This window comes from Sus scrofa, chromosome 10 (assembly GCF_000003025.6).
Source record: "Sus scrofa isolate TJ Tabasco breed Duroc chromosome 10, Sscrofa11.1, whole genome shotgun sequence".
Classification (NCBI taxonomy): domain Eukaryota; kingdom Metazoa; phylum Chordata; class Mammalia; order Artiodactyla; family Suidae; genus Sus; species Sus scrofa.
The window spans coordinates 13,774,506-13,789,591 of NC_010452.4; the positions used below are offsets into that span (position 1 = coordinate 13,774,506).

At 53.9% G+C, this 15,086-nt stretch overlaps 1 protein-coding gene across 6 annotated transcripts in view; it reads right to left on the reverse strand.

Moving 5' to 3' along the window:
- The window catches only part of TMEM63A (transmembrane protein 63A), a 42,648-nt gene that overhangs the window by 2,711 nt on the left and 24,851 nt on the right, over positions 1-15,086 (reverse strand). For all 6 annotated transcript variants that reach the window (XM_005653777.3, XM_013978258.2, XM_005653774.3 and 3 more), the window contains 10 exon segments: positions 14,575-14,712; positions 13,543-13,696; positions 11,374-11,480; positions 11,159-11,245; positions 10,439-10,501; positions 7,706-7,868; positions 5,761-5,866; positions 3,640-3,807; positions 2,896-3,011; positions 2,299-2,364 (listed from right to left, as the gene is read on the reverse strand). In XM_005653777.3, the coding sequence (XP_005653834.1) occupies positions 2,299-2,364; positions 2,896-3,011; positions 3,640-3,807; positions 5,761-5,866; positions 7,706-7,868; positions 10,439-10,501; positions 11,159-11,245; positions 11,374-11,480; positions 13,543-13,696; positions 14,575-14,712 (1,168 nt within the window).

Below are 15,086 nucleotides of genomic sequence, written 5' to 3' on the forward strand. Positions count from 1 at the left end.
CAACAAATGCAGGCATTAGTCCTGGCTGTGTTAGGCATGGCTCCCGGACCCGTTCCTCCCCTCCTGCCCCGCCTCCCTCCAGCAGGAAGTCACAGAGAATGCTCCTAAAGGAGACAGCGCTACCATCAACGTAGGACGCCAGGACGAAAACACGCCCAATGCAGAGCAAATCAGAAAACACAGGCAGACAGTCCTCGTCGTCACAGAGAAGAAAGCACACCTGTGTCTCAGGGGAAACAAAAACTTTTCCAGGAGGTGGATTCTAGAATTTCTCACTTTCTATAGGAGACAGGTCTAGAAAAAGGACAGGCTTAAAATGTGGTCAGTGAGGATTTTTCTTGTGGCTGACAGAGTAACTATGAGACGTCACTGCTATGGCTCTGGTTTGATCCCAGGCCTTGGAACGTCGACATGCCATGGGTGTGGCCAACCAAGTTTGAAAAAACAAAACAGGGATTCTTGTCATGGCGCAGCGGAAACAAATCTGACTAGCATCCATGAGGGTGCAGGTTCGAACCCTGGCCTCACTCAGTGGTTAAAGATCCGGCACTGCCGTGAGCTGTGGTGTAGATTGCAGATGCATCTCAGATCCTGTGTTGCTATGGCTGTGGCGTAGGCAGGCAGCTGCAGCTCCAATTAGACCCCGAGCCTGGGAACCGCCTTATGCCATGGGTACAGCCATAAAAAGACCAAAAAAAAATTGTTTAATAATCTAAAAATTTGAGGAAAGGAGTTCCCATTGTGGCTTAGTGGGTTAAGAATCCAACTAGAATACATGAGGACACAGGCTCAATACCTGGCCTCACTCAGTGGGTTAAGGATCCAGTGTTGCCATAAGCTGGGGTGTGGGTCACAGCTGTGGCTCCGATTCAACCCCTAGCCTGGGAACCTCCATATGCCATGGGTTCAGCCCTAAAAAGACAACGAAATAAATAGGAGTTCCCATCATGGCACAATGGAAGCGAATCCGACTACAATCCATGGGGATTGACCCCTGGCCTTGCTCAGTGGGTTGGGGATTGGGCATTGCCGTGAGCTATGGTGCAGGTCAGATGCGGCTCAGATCTGGCGTTGCTGTGGCTGTGGTGTAGGCCAGCAGCTGCAGCTCCAATTCAGTCCCTAGCCTGGGAACCTCCATATGCTGCAGGAGCAGTCCTAAAAAGACAAAAAGACCAAAAATAGAAAAAAATAATAAAATAGAACGAGGGCAGCAGGACTTCTGAGCAGCTGACCGAACTGCGGAGGTTATGCTCCTCACAGCCCAGGTTCCAGCTGAGAGCCAGTCTGGGAACAGGGCATGCATGGCATCAGGCAGGCAGAGGCCCAGTAAGGAATCTTCCTGAAACCTTCTCTGGGGTTGGTCCAAGGACAGACACCAATGAGCGTGCCTGACACCTTGAGGGAGCCACTGGAAAGAACTCTGCCGCTGATCTAGATCCGTGCTGTCCCAGCCCTGTCCATCAGGCCACCGGTCACAGGCCTGGGGGCCCGTGGTCCGTGCTCGTTTCCCAACCCTGCCCTGGGAGCAGGACCGAGGAGGCCGGACACAGGAAGAACCAGACGGAGAGGAGTCCTACTGTCTTCCCAACACTGTGCCCTCCTCCCCAGCAGGTGCAAAGTCCACTGGCTGAATTCAGAGGGGAGGTTAATGACACCCTCTTGGCATCCAGTGGAGGTCCTCACACTGGCACAGCGGGCAGCGTGCTCTCTCAGAGCCTCAGCAAACCACAGCCTCGCAATGTGGCTTCACGAAGGGCTCAGACTCACCAAGCATTAAATATCCAGGGAAGGGGGAGCTCCCGTCGTGGCACAGTGGAAACGAATCTGACTAGGAACCATGAGGTTGCGGGTTCAATCCCTGGCCTCGCTCAGTGGGTTTAAGATCTGGCATTGCTGTGGCTGTGGTGTAGGCTGTCAGCTGCAGCTCCGATTCGACCCCTAGCCTGGGGAACCTCCATATGCCAAGGGTGTGGCCCTAAAAAGCAAAAAAAAAAAAAAAAAAAAAAGTGCAGAGAAGGGGAGTGAGCAAGGAATTGAAACTGGGGGGAGGATTGGGTAGATATCGTGGCAACACTAATTATCTTCTCGGGTGACGGATGTAGCTTCACATACGTGAGAGAAGACATCCAGAGAGACCAGGGATTCCTTCTCAAACGACATTAATTCAGAACCCCGCCTGGCACGTGACCAAGGGACTTCTGAGAGGTTCAAAGCATCTTTGCAGGGCCCATCTGGTTGGGACCGCTGTAGGTGCTCGGGGCTCCCGGGGGGGGGGGGGGGGGGAGGGACCGCACTTACTGTGAAAGGGGGAGGCAGGTGGGCCCCGACCTCACTTCCTCTGTCACTCGCCGCTGATTCTTCCATCTGCAGATAACGGCAAACACTTGCAAAGCTAAATACAACTGATCTTCCTGCACTGACACCCTCCAAACAGACAGACTATTAACACCCAGAATAATAGTACCAGCTGGCACAAAGCTCCCACTGGCAGCCCAAAGGGGGGGCGGCGCAGGGAGCAGGGGAGGGGGTGGGAGGGAAGCTACGCATTCCACCCAACCACCCACACCTTTCCCGGGGATAAATAAAATCTGCTACAATGATGGCAATATTTTTCGACAACTGCAACTCACCTAGAGAGTGTTGGTGCTTCAGGTCTGAGTGAAGCTGAGGGTGGGAGAATACTGGGGAGTGGGAGTTGTAGGTCCCTTTAGGGACTGGTGGGTTTGGTTTACTTAAATAAATGCACACACACACACCACCAAAATAAATAAACAAATAGAAAAAATGCAGAGAGGGCTGCGGATCAGCTGCTGCAGGAGGCAGGGAGGAGGGGTGAAGAGCGAACCCACCGTCTTCTTGGGGGTCCTGGCTGGGAGCACTCAGGGGAGCCCTTACCTTGTAGTTCAGGGGGCTGAGGTGCTTGAAGCATCCAAAGCAGGTGTAGGCCAGGCAGACCAGGATGGTGAGCAGCACCACCAGGAAGGTGAACAGGGTGAGGGGAGCCTTCAGACCTGGGGACAGAGGGATGCCAGCTTTGCAGGGGTGGGGGAGGGCACAGCTGAAACTGCGGGTGGCTTCTCATCAGGCAGAAAAGGCAGAGAAGGCATCTTGCCGCCCCCTGACCCCCAGCAGCTGGGATGGTGTCTTCACAGCCAGGAGGGCACAGAGTGACCCATGGAACGGCTGGCGTGATCCCCGGTCAGATTTCAGCTACGGGGGCACCGAGTCAGTGGCACGTTGCCAGCTTCCTTGCTGGGTCATTTCCCTCCCAACCCCAGTGAGGATGCAGGGGCCCCCAGCGGATAGGAGCAATCACACTCCCGTCTTCCCTCCTGTATGCCCTCCACACTGTGAGGTGTGAGGCCTGGGCCCATTCTCCACCCCGTCTGCTTCAGCCCCTGTGCAGCTGGTGAAGGGACAGTCTTCTCTGTAAGGCCGCCTGCAGTAATCCACCTGGCCTTCACCACGTTACGTGAGCCCAGGCTAAGCCTGTGGCCTGGGCTGCCAGGGCTGCATCCAGCCTTCACCCGGGGGTACCACCTTCTGATTGGACACTGAGTTGATGCTCTTCAAGCAGCGAGGAATTTGACTGGATGCCTCCTGCCCTCCACCCTTGCCCTGGTCAGCAGGGCCCCTCACCCAGGCGCAGGAAGGAGAAGAAGTAGAGCCAGAAGAGGCACAGGATGGGAGCGGCCAAGGCCTGGTTCACGGCCGCGAAGTGGATCCTCTTCTCCAGCTTGGCCGGGAGGTAGACGAAGTAGAGGTTGTGCCGGTCCACCATGTGCTTGAGCAGAATGTAGATGAGGCCTGAGGAGCAGGGGGCCCTGAGCTGCAGATCCGGCTGGGCTGCAAGGGCCCCTGTGCCCGATCCTCTAGGAGGCAGCTATTTGTGCCTAGAGCTGGGGCTGTGGCTGCTGCCGGGCTAAATGCATACGTGCATATCCTGGCTGCCAGTGCTCTCTCTCTTTTAGGGGCCGCATCCACAGCATATGGAGGTTCCCAGGCTACGCGTCGAATTGGAGCTGCAGCTGCTGGCTTACACCACAGCCACAGCCACAGAAGATCCAAGCCACATCTGTGACCTACACCACAGATCATGGCAATGCCAGATCCTTAACCCACTGAGCAAGGCCAGGGATCAAACCCACATCCTCATGGATGATAGACAGGTTTGTTTCTTTTTTTTTTTTTTTTTTTTGTCTTTTGTTGTTGTTGCTGCTATTTCTTGGGCCGCTCCCACGGCATATGGAGGTTCCCAGGCTAGGGGTCGAATCGGAGCTGTAGCCACCGGCCTACGCCAGAGCCATAGCAACGCAGGATCCGAGCCGCGTCTGCAACCTACACCACAGCTCACGGCAACGCCAGATCGTTAACCCACTGAGCAAGGGCAGGGACCGAACCCGCAACCTCATGGTTCCTAGTCGGATTTGTTAACCACTGCGCCACGACGGGAACTCCGACAGGTTTGTTTCTGCTGAGCCACAAGGGGAACTCCTCTCTTTCTCCCGATCCCTCTTTTTCCACCTCCCCCTCTTTCCTTCCCCTCTTCCTAGCCTTTTTCTGACGCCAGGGAGTAGAGGGTCTGTGCCTCTATCCCCATGGAACACTGAGATTCTAGGACCATTTTGGGGAAAGAGGTGATTTTACCCCCAGATGCCTGGCTCTACTTCCTCCCACATTGAGACCACCCCACCACCACAGAGCCCCCTGCCCCTTATTGCTCAGTGCTCCCCCTCCTTTCCTTCTCCCACCTGAGCCGACCCCCTGCACCCATCCCTGTCAACAGATGCCCAAGGGTCTTACCCCAGGGGCGGCACAGAAGGCAGGTACTGCCTTTTCCATTACGTCAAGTTCTTCTTAAAAAAAAAAAAAAAAAAAAAGTTTCTTTTCAAAGAGTAATGTTACTGTAGACCTTTAAAACAGTACAAGAGGAGTTCCTGTTGTGGTTCAGCAGACAAGCATCCATGAGGACACAGGTTCGATCCCTGGCCTCGCTTAGTGGTTTAAGGATCTGGCATTGCAGTGGCTGTGGTCAGAGATGGAGCTCAGATCAGGCTGGCAGCTACAGCTCTGATTCTCCCCCTAGCCTGGGAAGCTCCATATGCTGCAGGTGCAGCCCTAAAAAGCAAAAATAAAATAAAATAAAATAGTACAAGAGCGTATTGGAGAAAACTAACACTTCCCCCCCAGACCTCAGCTAGCACTGCCAACAGTCTCTTGGGTATTTGGTTTCCTTCCAGAGTCTTCCATTTATCTGCCAGCTCCTGATGCTTTATTGTGGTCGCAAAGCCTGGGCTTTCAAAGTCAAATGGTCCTAAGTTCAAATCCAGGCTCTACTCCTCACTACCAAAGCGTTAAGTGCTTCATCTGTGAAAGGAGGACAGAACCAAGACCCGCCTCGAAGGACGTGAGAGAATTATCAAAATCCACCTGGACCACGACAGTGGCTGGCCAGAGCGAGAGCACAAACACGAGTGCCTCCATCACTACTCAGCCGCTGCCAGAGAATCAACCAAGAATGAAGCGGGCAGCAGGCAGGGACCCTCTAACCAGGAGAAATACTGAGAGAGGTCCCAGTGTGGAAGGAATCCATGCGAGGCGGAACTAAACCCAGTATCCCCTGTGGCTCCTGGGCAGCTCGTGATTCTTGTGGCTACAGAGGTGCTCTGTCTGTGGGGCTCCCCAGCGCCCTGGCAATGGCTGTCACCAGGGGAATCAGCCATCCACCTCCCCGGGGAGACCGGCTCTGGGACCGCTCACCAAACGGCGCGATGATGGGGCAGGTGATGCTATAGGCCATGATCACGGTGAAGACACACAGCATCCAGGCGTACATGGCTCCAAACTCGAACTCGAAGGCCTGGTTCTGGAAGGGGGAGGGGGAGGCAGGGAGGGGCCTGCAGGTCTGGTCCTCCCGACCCCTCACCTCAGGGCACTCTAGGTGAGAAGGGGGTAATGGGGCAAGGAAGGGCTTTGGAAACGAGAGACTCATAGCCGCCCCCACCCCTCGAGGCCCCTTCTGTCCCTCCACAAGCCTCCTCCAGCTTCCCGGAGCCCACACCCAGACCCCCCAAGGCACAATGACTCAGGTCTTCTTAGGGTTTCTCCTGCTCTTTGGGCTGCACCTGCGTCATAGGGAGGTTCCCAGACTAGTGGTCAAATCAGAGCTACAGCTGCCATCCTATACCACAGCCACAGCAACGTGGGGATCCAAGCCGCATCTGCAATCTATACTACAGCTCATGGCAACACCGGATCCTTAACCCACTGAGCGAGGCCAGGGATCAAACCTGCGTCTTCATGGATGCTAATCAGATGCATTTCCACTGAGCCACAAGGGAACTCCATGTTTCTCTTATTCTATCTACCCATCAGGCCTGCAAGCCCCCAGAGGGCAGAGAGGGGGTGTCAGAGACTAAATGGTTGAGATCCCCTAGGCCGCAGACCAATGGCGGCTCTGCCCTCCTAGCCCTGTGTCTCCGGCCCAGACCCTCAGCTCCTGTCTAGCGCTGAGTACGTGTGTCTGCAGAGTGGGCCGCACAAGTGGCCATTTCACAGCGGGCTCTGGGGACAACACGACAGAATGCGGTGCTTCTCCTCTTACAGCTCCCACGACGGCAAATGAGAACACAAGAAGGCCACACACCCAACTTAGGGAATCTTGGAACAAAGGCCACCAGCCCAAAACAGCTTTGACCTCTGTGGTCACCTAAAAACGAATGCAGGAGTTCCCACTGTGGTGCAGTGGGTTAAGAATCTGACTGCCGTGGCTCTGGTCACCATGGAGGTGCCAGTTCAATCCCTGGCCCAGCACAGTGGGTTAAAGGATCCAGCATTGCTGTAACTGCAGCTCAGAGTCAAACCCTGGCCCAGGAACTTGCATATGCCATTAAAAAAAGTATACGGGAGTTCCTGTCGTGGCTCAGTGGTAACGAATTCGACTAGGAACCATGATGTTGCGGGTTCAATCCCTGGCCTTGCTCAGTGGGTTAAGGATCTGTCGTTGCCGTGAGCTGTGGCGTAGGTCGCAGATGCGACTCGGATCCCACGTTGCTGTGGCTGGGGTGTAGGCTGGCGGCTACAGCTTTGACTAGACCCCTAGCCTGGAGCCTCCATATGCCTCAGAAGCAGCCCTAGAAAAGGCATAAAGACCAAAAAAAAAAAAAAAAAAAAAAAAAAAGCATACAAATGAAGGCCCATGGGAAAGGAATGCTTTCTGGTTTGTTTTTTTTTTTTTGGGATGTACCTGCAGCATATGGAGGTTCCCAGGCTCGCGGTCCAATCAGAGCTTCAGCTACCAGCCTACACCACAGCCACGGCAAGGCTGGATCCTTAACCCACTGACTGGGGCCAGGGATCGAACTTGCATGCTCATGGATACTAGTCAGGATCTTAACCCACTAAGCCACAACAGGAACTCCCGGGGAAAGGACTGTATTGATATGTGTGTGTGTGTGTGTCTGTCTGTCTGTCTGTCTGTCTGTCTTGTCTGTCTTCAGACTGGTTAAAATGCAAAAATCCCCACTCTCTCCTCCAGCCCGAGTCACAGCAGAGGATTAGAAGCCAGGCTGCTGTGGTTGCTCACGCCTCCACCCCCCACAGATGCACCCGGAGCACAGCGCCGGGCACCTAGCAGGTGGCTGGGTAAATGCGGGCAGCAGGGAGGCTCAGGGAGGAAAAGCGCGCCCACGCCCTCCCTGTGTACCTGCTTGATGTTCCTGCGGTCAGCCACGGTCTTGGCCATGCCCATGCGGAAGGTGTAGAGGATGAGGCCGGGCAGCCGCAGCAGCTCCATGCCGTTGCCGATGAAGGCCGAGGCAATGACGTAGTTGACGAAGAAGGCACCCTGGTCGGGCAGGAAGACGCACCTGGGAAGGACCGTGAGAGCGGAACCCTGAGAGCGGGAGAGGGGCCCTGGTGGCTGGACACTCATCCCCCTTTTCGTGTGTGCAACACACACATGTGCCAGGCCCTGTCTAGGCCCTGAGAATGCATCAGAGCCCCTCACCCTGCTCTCACGGGGTTTACATCCTAGCTGCAGGGGGCAGGGGACACACACACACACACACACACACAAGAAGTAGCCTGCCGGGTGTACATGTGCTCCAGGGGAAAATACAGCAGGTGGCATGTTCACCAAAAGTAGCCTGCCGGGTGTACATGTGCTCCAGGGGAAAATACAGCAGGTGGGGCCATGTTCACCATGTTACACAGCCATCAGCGAAGCCTTTCTTTTCCTTTTTTTGTCTTTTTAGGGCCACACCTGCAGCATATGGAGGTTCCCAGACTAGGGGTGGAATCAGAGCTGCAGCTGCTGACCTACACCACAGCCACAGCAATGCCAGATCCCAGCCGTGTCTGTGACCGACACCACAGCTTGTGGCAACACTGGACCCTTAACCCACTGAGCAAGGCCAGGAACTGAACCTGCATCCTTACGGATACTAGTCAGGTTCAAAATGTGCTGAGCCACAACGGGAACTCCCAGAGAAGCCTTTCTAGTAAGTGTGCCCTGTGCAGAGACGTGGCAGTGGAGAGAAAGCTGGGAGAGGGCTTCCATGCAGAGAGAACCACAGCTAACAGCTTTCAGGCAGGTGAGCGTGGCCGGCACATGCGCAGAGGGTCAGGAAGCTGGAGCAGCCAGGGAGGGAGGTAGGGTTGGGGCTGAAAGGTGCAGAGGGGTGGCCTGGAGCAGAAAGGCAGCTCAGGCTGTGGTGAGGGTGCCAGGCTGCAGGGAGACTCCCAGACAGTGTCTGCTGTCTTCCTTGCGGGGCAGGTGTGAGCATGGGGGGTTCTGGATCCAGCTTAGGGCAGAGCTGTCAGGATCTGCTGATGGAGCGGGTGAGGCATGTGAGGGCAAGAGCGGAGACACAAAGAACTCCAAGGGCTTTTGCCAGAGCCACCAGAAAAGTGCCATGGGGCGTGGGGGCGGGGCGAGGACTGTGGGAATAGAGATTTGGGGATAAAAGTCAGGAGCTTGGTTTGGGGCAGGTAATGCCCAAGAGGCCCAGCAGAACCCTATGTAGGGCTGCAGTGGGATGGGGGCTCTGGAGGTGCAGGCTGGAGTGACAGATGAGACAGCACCCACCTACTCTGACTCAGGAGTAGTCAGCTGCCATGGGGTCGAGGGAGTTCCCATAGTGGCTCAGAAGGTTAAGCACCCAAACTAGTATCCATGAGGACACAGGTTCGATCCCTGGCCTTGCTCAGTAGCTTAAGGATCCAGTATTGCCATGAGCTGTGGTGTAGGTTGACGATGCAGCCTGGATCTGGCATGGCTACGGTGTAGACCAGTAACTGCAGCTCCAATTCAACCCCTAGCCTGGGAACTTCTGTATGCTGCCCATATGTCACAGGTGCGACCCTAAAAAGAAAACAAAAAATCCAGAGGTCCGGCTGAGGTCACCTAGAGCCGGGTACAACCAGGGGACTGAGGCAGCAATGTTTAGATATTTAGAGCTTGGGGGGAGGAGAGGGGAGCCCCAGAGCCAAGTGAAGTCAGCACTTCAAGGAGGAAGGCATGGCGAATGTGTCAGTCGCTGCTGACAAGTCCTGTGAGACTGGACTGGGAGATGACTGGGGGTCTGGCCACCTGGGCGTCCCTGGCAACCTAGACCCGAGCTGTTGGCTATGTGTGTGTCTGCCTGTGGCTGCCAGCTCCACGGGTCCTCAGCTTACCCAGCGAGAACCTGCCGGAGATAATTCACTCTGTACTTTCAGATGAGCATGGCCAGGCTTTGCTACAAAACTTTCCTTTGGAAAGGTCTACCTTGAACCCTAGGGCCTACGTTAGGACCTAAAGAAATGTACAGTAGGGGCTGCGGCTGGATCCCAGCTCTGTCTCCTACTAGCTGGGTAGCTATGGGCAAGGTTACAACATCTCTGGGCCTCAGTCTCCTTCTCTGTGAAATGGAAATAGTCAGTGTTTCCACCTCCTTGCTTGTTGCAAAGGTGGAATGAGAAAATGACTAAAGCGTTTAGCATCGTACCTTCTTAAATCACAGGTAGTGCTATGAAGCGGGTATGGTACAAGCTTTGAAAACACTAACAAGGATGCACATCACAAATAAGCTGAACCCCATTCTAGCAGAAATAATCCTGGCTGCACTGTTTACTACTCTTCTCCTTCCCCTTCCCTGGCACCACTGCACCTGGCAATGCCATTTCCCAAGGCGGGTCTGTTCTCATTAAGTTTCAAAGAATGAATGGGATAGCCACTCTCATGGAGTTTCGGCCTCAAAGATTCGCCCCCACTTCCGCACACGTAGCACAAAGGGGGTCAGCTCCCTGGGTGAGGCCCAGCCAGGAACCCACAGGGGCAGTGGGAGAACCAGGGGCTCCAACGCACAGACCCCCCTCCCGCCGCCACTGGCCCCAGCCCCCGGGGGGACATTTCCCAGGGACCCTGGCTCCAAAATGCAACGCGGCAAATACTTACTCCAACCTGATAGAGGCCTCTGAGGAGGTTTTATCAAAGAGCCACCGGAAGAAAAAATCCAGACTGAAAGAAAAATGAATTCCATGAAAATTTACCTCCAACACTCAATGTGATCTTTTTTTTGGAATCTTTTATTGCCATACCCACAGCATATGGAAGTTCCTGGGCTAGGGATCTAATCAGAGCTCTAGCTACTGGCCTACACCACGGCCACAGCAACACAGGATCCGAGCCAAATCTGCAACCTACACCACAGCTCACGGCAATGCCAGACCTTTACCTCACTGAGTGAGGCCAGGGATCAAACCTGCGTCCTCATGGATACTAGTCAGGCTCATTACTGCTGAGCCACAAGGGGAACTCCCTCCGTGTGATCTTTGCATATGTTTTCTTTCCTTTTTTTTTTTCTGCTCTAAAAGAAGGGCTGAAGCTCAAGATATACTCTACGATTCTCTAAGATGCTTCTCACTCCACCGTAACATACCAGGGTCTGCTTTAATAGAAACTTCCTTCCTCGAGATAAGCAAAGCCGTGATTTGACCCTCCCCCTACACGGAAGCCTCGTGATGTATGTCATTTCAAGCTTTTTTTTTTTTTTAGGACCTCCGAAAGAATCAGTGAGCCAGCCAATCGCATTCCAAGTGGGTGCATTTTCGTGGGGACAGTGTTCCCCAAGGGGACCCTGGTTCTGCATTTAAGGCAAGAGGTGGTAACAGGTACCTGGTGAGGCCGAGGGAGGGCAGGATCAGCACCATGAAGATCAGGAATATGTAGACCTTGGTCATCATGATCCGGTTCTCCCCTGACCTGTGGGAAGTCAGAGGTGAGCCTCGCAGGCCCTCAAATGCCCCAGGCATCCCCAGTGAGGCCCCTGCCCTGTGCCCATCCCGCTGGGTGGCACAGAAACCCTTCTCAGGGGCGAGCCCGGGACTCACTTGGTCCAGTGAGACTCCAGCAGCGTGGAGTAGTAAACGACAGTGGGGAGCAGGGCCGAGAAGGACCACAGGAGGAGGGTCGGGAAGAACTGGCTGATGACGGGGTCCTAGAAACAGTCCAGAGCAGAGAGCGCTGTGGGCCGAGGGGGCTTTGGGCCATGACCTGTTGTTGTTTTTAAGGGCTGCACCTGTAGCATATGGAGGTTCCCAGGCTAGGGGCCGAATCAGAGCTACAGCCGCCGCATACACCACAGTCACAGCCGCATAGGATCTGAGCCTCATCTTCGACCTACACCACAGCTCATGGCAACACCAGATCCCCAACCCACCGAACGAGACCAGGGATCCAACCCACATCCACATGGACCCTGGTTGGGTTTCTTAACCGCTGAGCCATGAAGGGAATTCCCAGACTGTGACCTGTTGTCAGCAGGGCAACTCCATGACATCTGGTGGGGCTGGGGTGGGAGGGTGTCAGGTTTTGGTCATCCTGGATCCCCGGAACCAGTGTTGTGCCTGGTACATTCCATAATGTTGGCTGAATAGACCATAACAGCACCTGACGTCTGCACAGCTCTTTAGAGTAAGGAGAGCGACTTCACATACAACTCAACTCCACCTGTCTTTCCACCCAGATGGATAACCTCCACTCCCTGCAGACAGACCCCGATGGAGGCCAGAGGAAGATGTGACACTGCCAACACCACCAGGCAGGGCCACTCCCCAGCTGCCCGCCCCCTCGGCTCCACTGGCCCAGCCACAGATTCCAGGAATGGCTTCGTGTTTGTTCATGATCCTGTCTCTGCCCGTTGTACTTGTTAGTGTGATTACATGATGCAGTTAATTTACCACCTTGTCTGATAAAATGAGAACAACAACAGAGAGAGGATTACTTTGAGAGCTAAGTTGGACACTCTGGAAAGACCTGATAAAGGCCAACTTCTAAAAACCACTGTTGAATTAGATGAGAGGAAATTAACTGTAGAAAGACCTAGGGAGGTGTTCCCGTTGTGGCTCAGTAGGTTAAGAACCTGACTGGTACCCATGAGGCTGCAGGTTTGATCCCTGGCCTCGCTCAGTGGGTTAAGGATCTGGCGTTGCCGTGAGCTGGGGTGTAGGTCACAGATGCAGCTCGGATCCGGCATTGCCGTGGCCATGGCTGGCAGGTGCAGCTCTAATTTGACCCCTAGCCTGGGCACCTCCCTATGTCCACACGTGCAGCCCTGGGGGTCGTCGGGGAAGGGCTAACTATGGGAAACCAAGTGGATGCCATTTTAGGGAGTGTTTAGTTTTCACTGTTATCAATTTCACAAAAACTCAAAAAAATCATGTATTACCTACCCAGAATAAATCATTTTACAAGAAGATTATCAGAAATTGACATGTCAAAAAATAACTGACTCATGACCCTGCCACGCCAATCAGAGAAGCACTGTGCTTTCTTTCCTACCCACTCCCCGGAGCAGCCTGGCTCGCATATGTCACTGGCACATCACTAATCATTGTGAGGCAATTTTACCTTCTGCTTTTATCCTAAGACCCCCACGTCTGCCGCAGAGTCTACACAATTTTTTAATGGATGCTTAACATTCTCTCAGACTGAATATACTTCGCTCAACTCAAATCACCCCTACTGTTGAACATTTAGATGGGTTCCATTAGAAATACGTGTCTTTTTTTTTTTTTTTTTTTTTTTTAATTTTTTGGTCTTTTTAGGGATGCACTGGAGCATATGGTAGTTCCCAAGCTACGGGTTGAATCCAAGCTACAGCTGCCAGCCTACACCACAGCCACAGCAATGCTGGATCTGAGCCGCATCTGTGACCTATACCACAGCTCACGGCAATGCCGGATCCTTAACCCACTGAGCGAGGCCAGGGATTGGACCTGCATCCTCATGGATACTAGTCAGATTCATTACCGCTGAGCAACAACAGGAACTCCAGAAATATGTCTTTGTAGTAACACACAGACACCTATACATACACACACATTACTATAAAGATATTGTAATCGTCGTGACCATGCCTGCTCAAGGCTCAAAAGCACAGACAAGAGCTGAGCAATGTGACCTCTGGATTCAGTGGTCCCCACGGCCCTTGGCCTCATTCCTCCCCCACCCACCGCGCTCCTTTTGTCGCCAGCCCTCCTTACAGCCTGGTCACTCACGTTTAGCGCATGGATGGGTTTGGTGACATTGAACTTGTCCATGGTGGACAGGATGATGGAGGGTGTGGTCAGGAAAAACAGCCCCACAGAGAGAGTGAAGTTGATGCCCAGCCACTGGAACCACCAGCGGAAGCCCTGGATAGAGAGGTTCTTCCTGCAGAGAGAAGGACACAGGTCCTGGAGGCTTATCTCTCACACTCTGGCCACCTCTGACACTAATGGCCTCCATAGCTTAGCAGGGTCAAAAGGTCAAATTTAGGCAAGGTGAGAGACTAGACTGAGGGCCCTGACTTTTTTTTTGCTTTTTAGGGCAGCGCTCATAGTATATGGATGTTCCCAGGCTAGGAGTCAAATCAGAGCTGTAGCTGCCAGCCATATCCACAGCAATGCGGGATCCAAACCGCATCTGTGACCTACACTGCAGCTCATGGCAACTTCGGATCTTTAACCCACTGAGCGAGGCCAGGGACGGAACCTGCAACCTTATGGTTCCTAGTCAGATTCATTTCTGCTGCACCAGGATGGGAAGTCCCTTCTTTTACTTTTTTTAATGCGGCTTAAAGGAAATTTAAAATTACATACAAGAGTTCCCATTGGGGCTCAGCGGTAACAAACCAACTAATATCCCTGAGGATACAGGTTCAATCCCTGGCCTCATTCAGTGGGTTAAGGATCCGGCATTGCCGTGAGCTGTGGTGTAGGTCGCAGACATGGCTTGGATCCCACATTGCTGTGGTGTAGGCCCACAGCTGCAGCTCCGATTCGACCCCTAGCTTGGAAACTTCCATATGCTGTCGGTGCGGTCCTAAAAAGACCAAAAACAATGCATCTGTAGCTCCCACTATAATCCTACTGGACACTGCTGATGTCAGAGAGTAACACCGGAGGAAAGTGATCCGTGTGGACACAACCCCACCTGAGCCCAAGGGGTGCAGGAGAGTGTGTCTGAGTGCCAGGTCACACCTGTGCTTCCAGGTGCCCTGGGCAGACCCCACCCCAGGCCTCTTCTCGCCCCTTCCCACCCCTTCTCACCAGCAGATGTCCTCGGGGTACGAGGCGAAGGTGACTGTCCACTTGGAGATGCACAGATCCCTGCCGTAGGAGGACGGCTGTGGCTCACCTTTGCACTGAAGGCCCTGACACTTGCAGGCGTTGAAGTCTTTCAGGATGCTGCCGGGAAATGCAGAGATGGCCAGGGTCCAGACCCCCTCGGGGTACCACGTAGGCACGTGGCGAACAGGATGGGGTGAGAGAGGGAGCCCTGAGGCAGAGGGCCTCAGCTTGAGTTAGTTATTTATTTTGCTTTTCAGCGCCACACCTGAGGCATATGGAAGTTTCCAGGCTAGGGGTCAAATTGGAGCTGGAGCTGCCAGCTACAGCCACGGCAATGCCAGATTCAAGCCACATCTGTGACCTACCCCACAACTCACAGCAATGTCAGATCCTTAACCCACTGAGTGAGGCCAGGGATCAAACCCACATCCTCATGGATCCTAGTCAGGTTTGTAATCGCTGAGCCACGGAGGGGACCCCAATTATTAGTT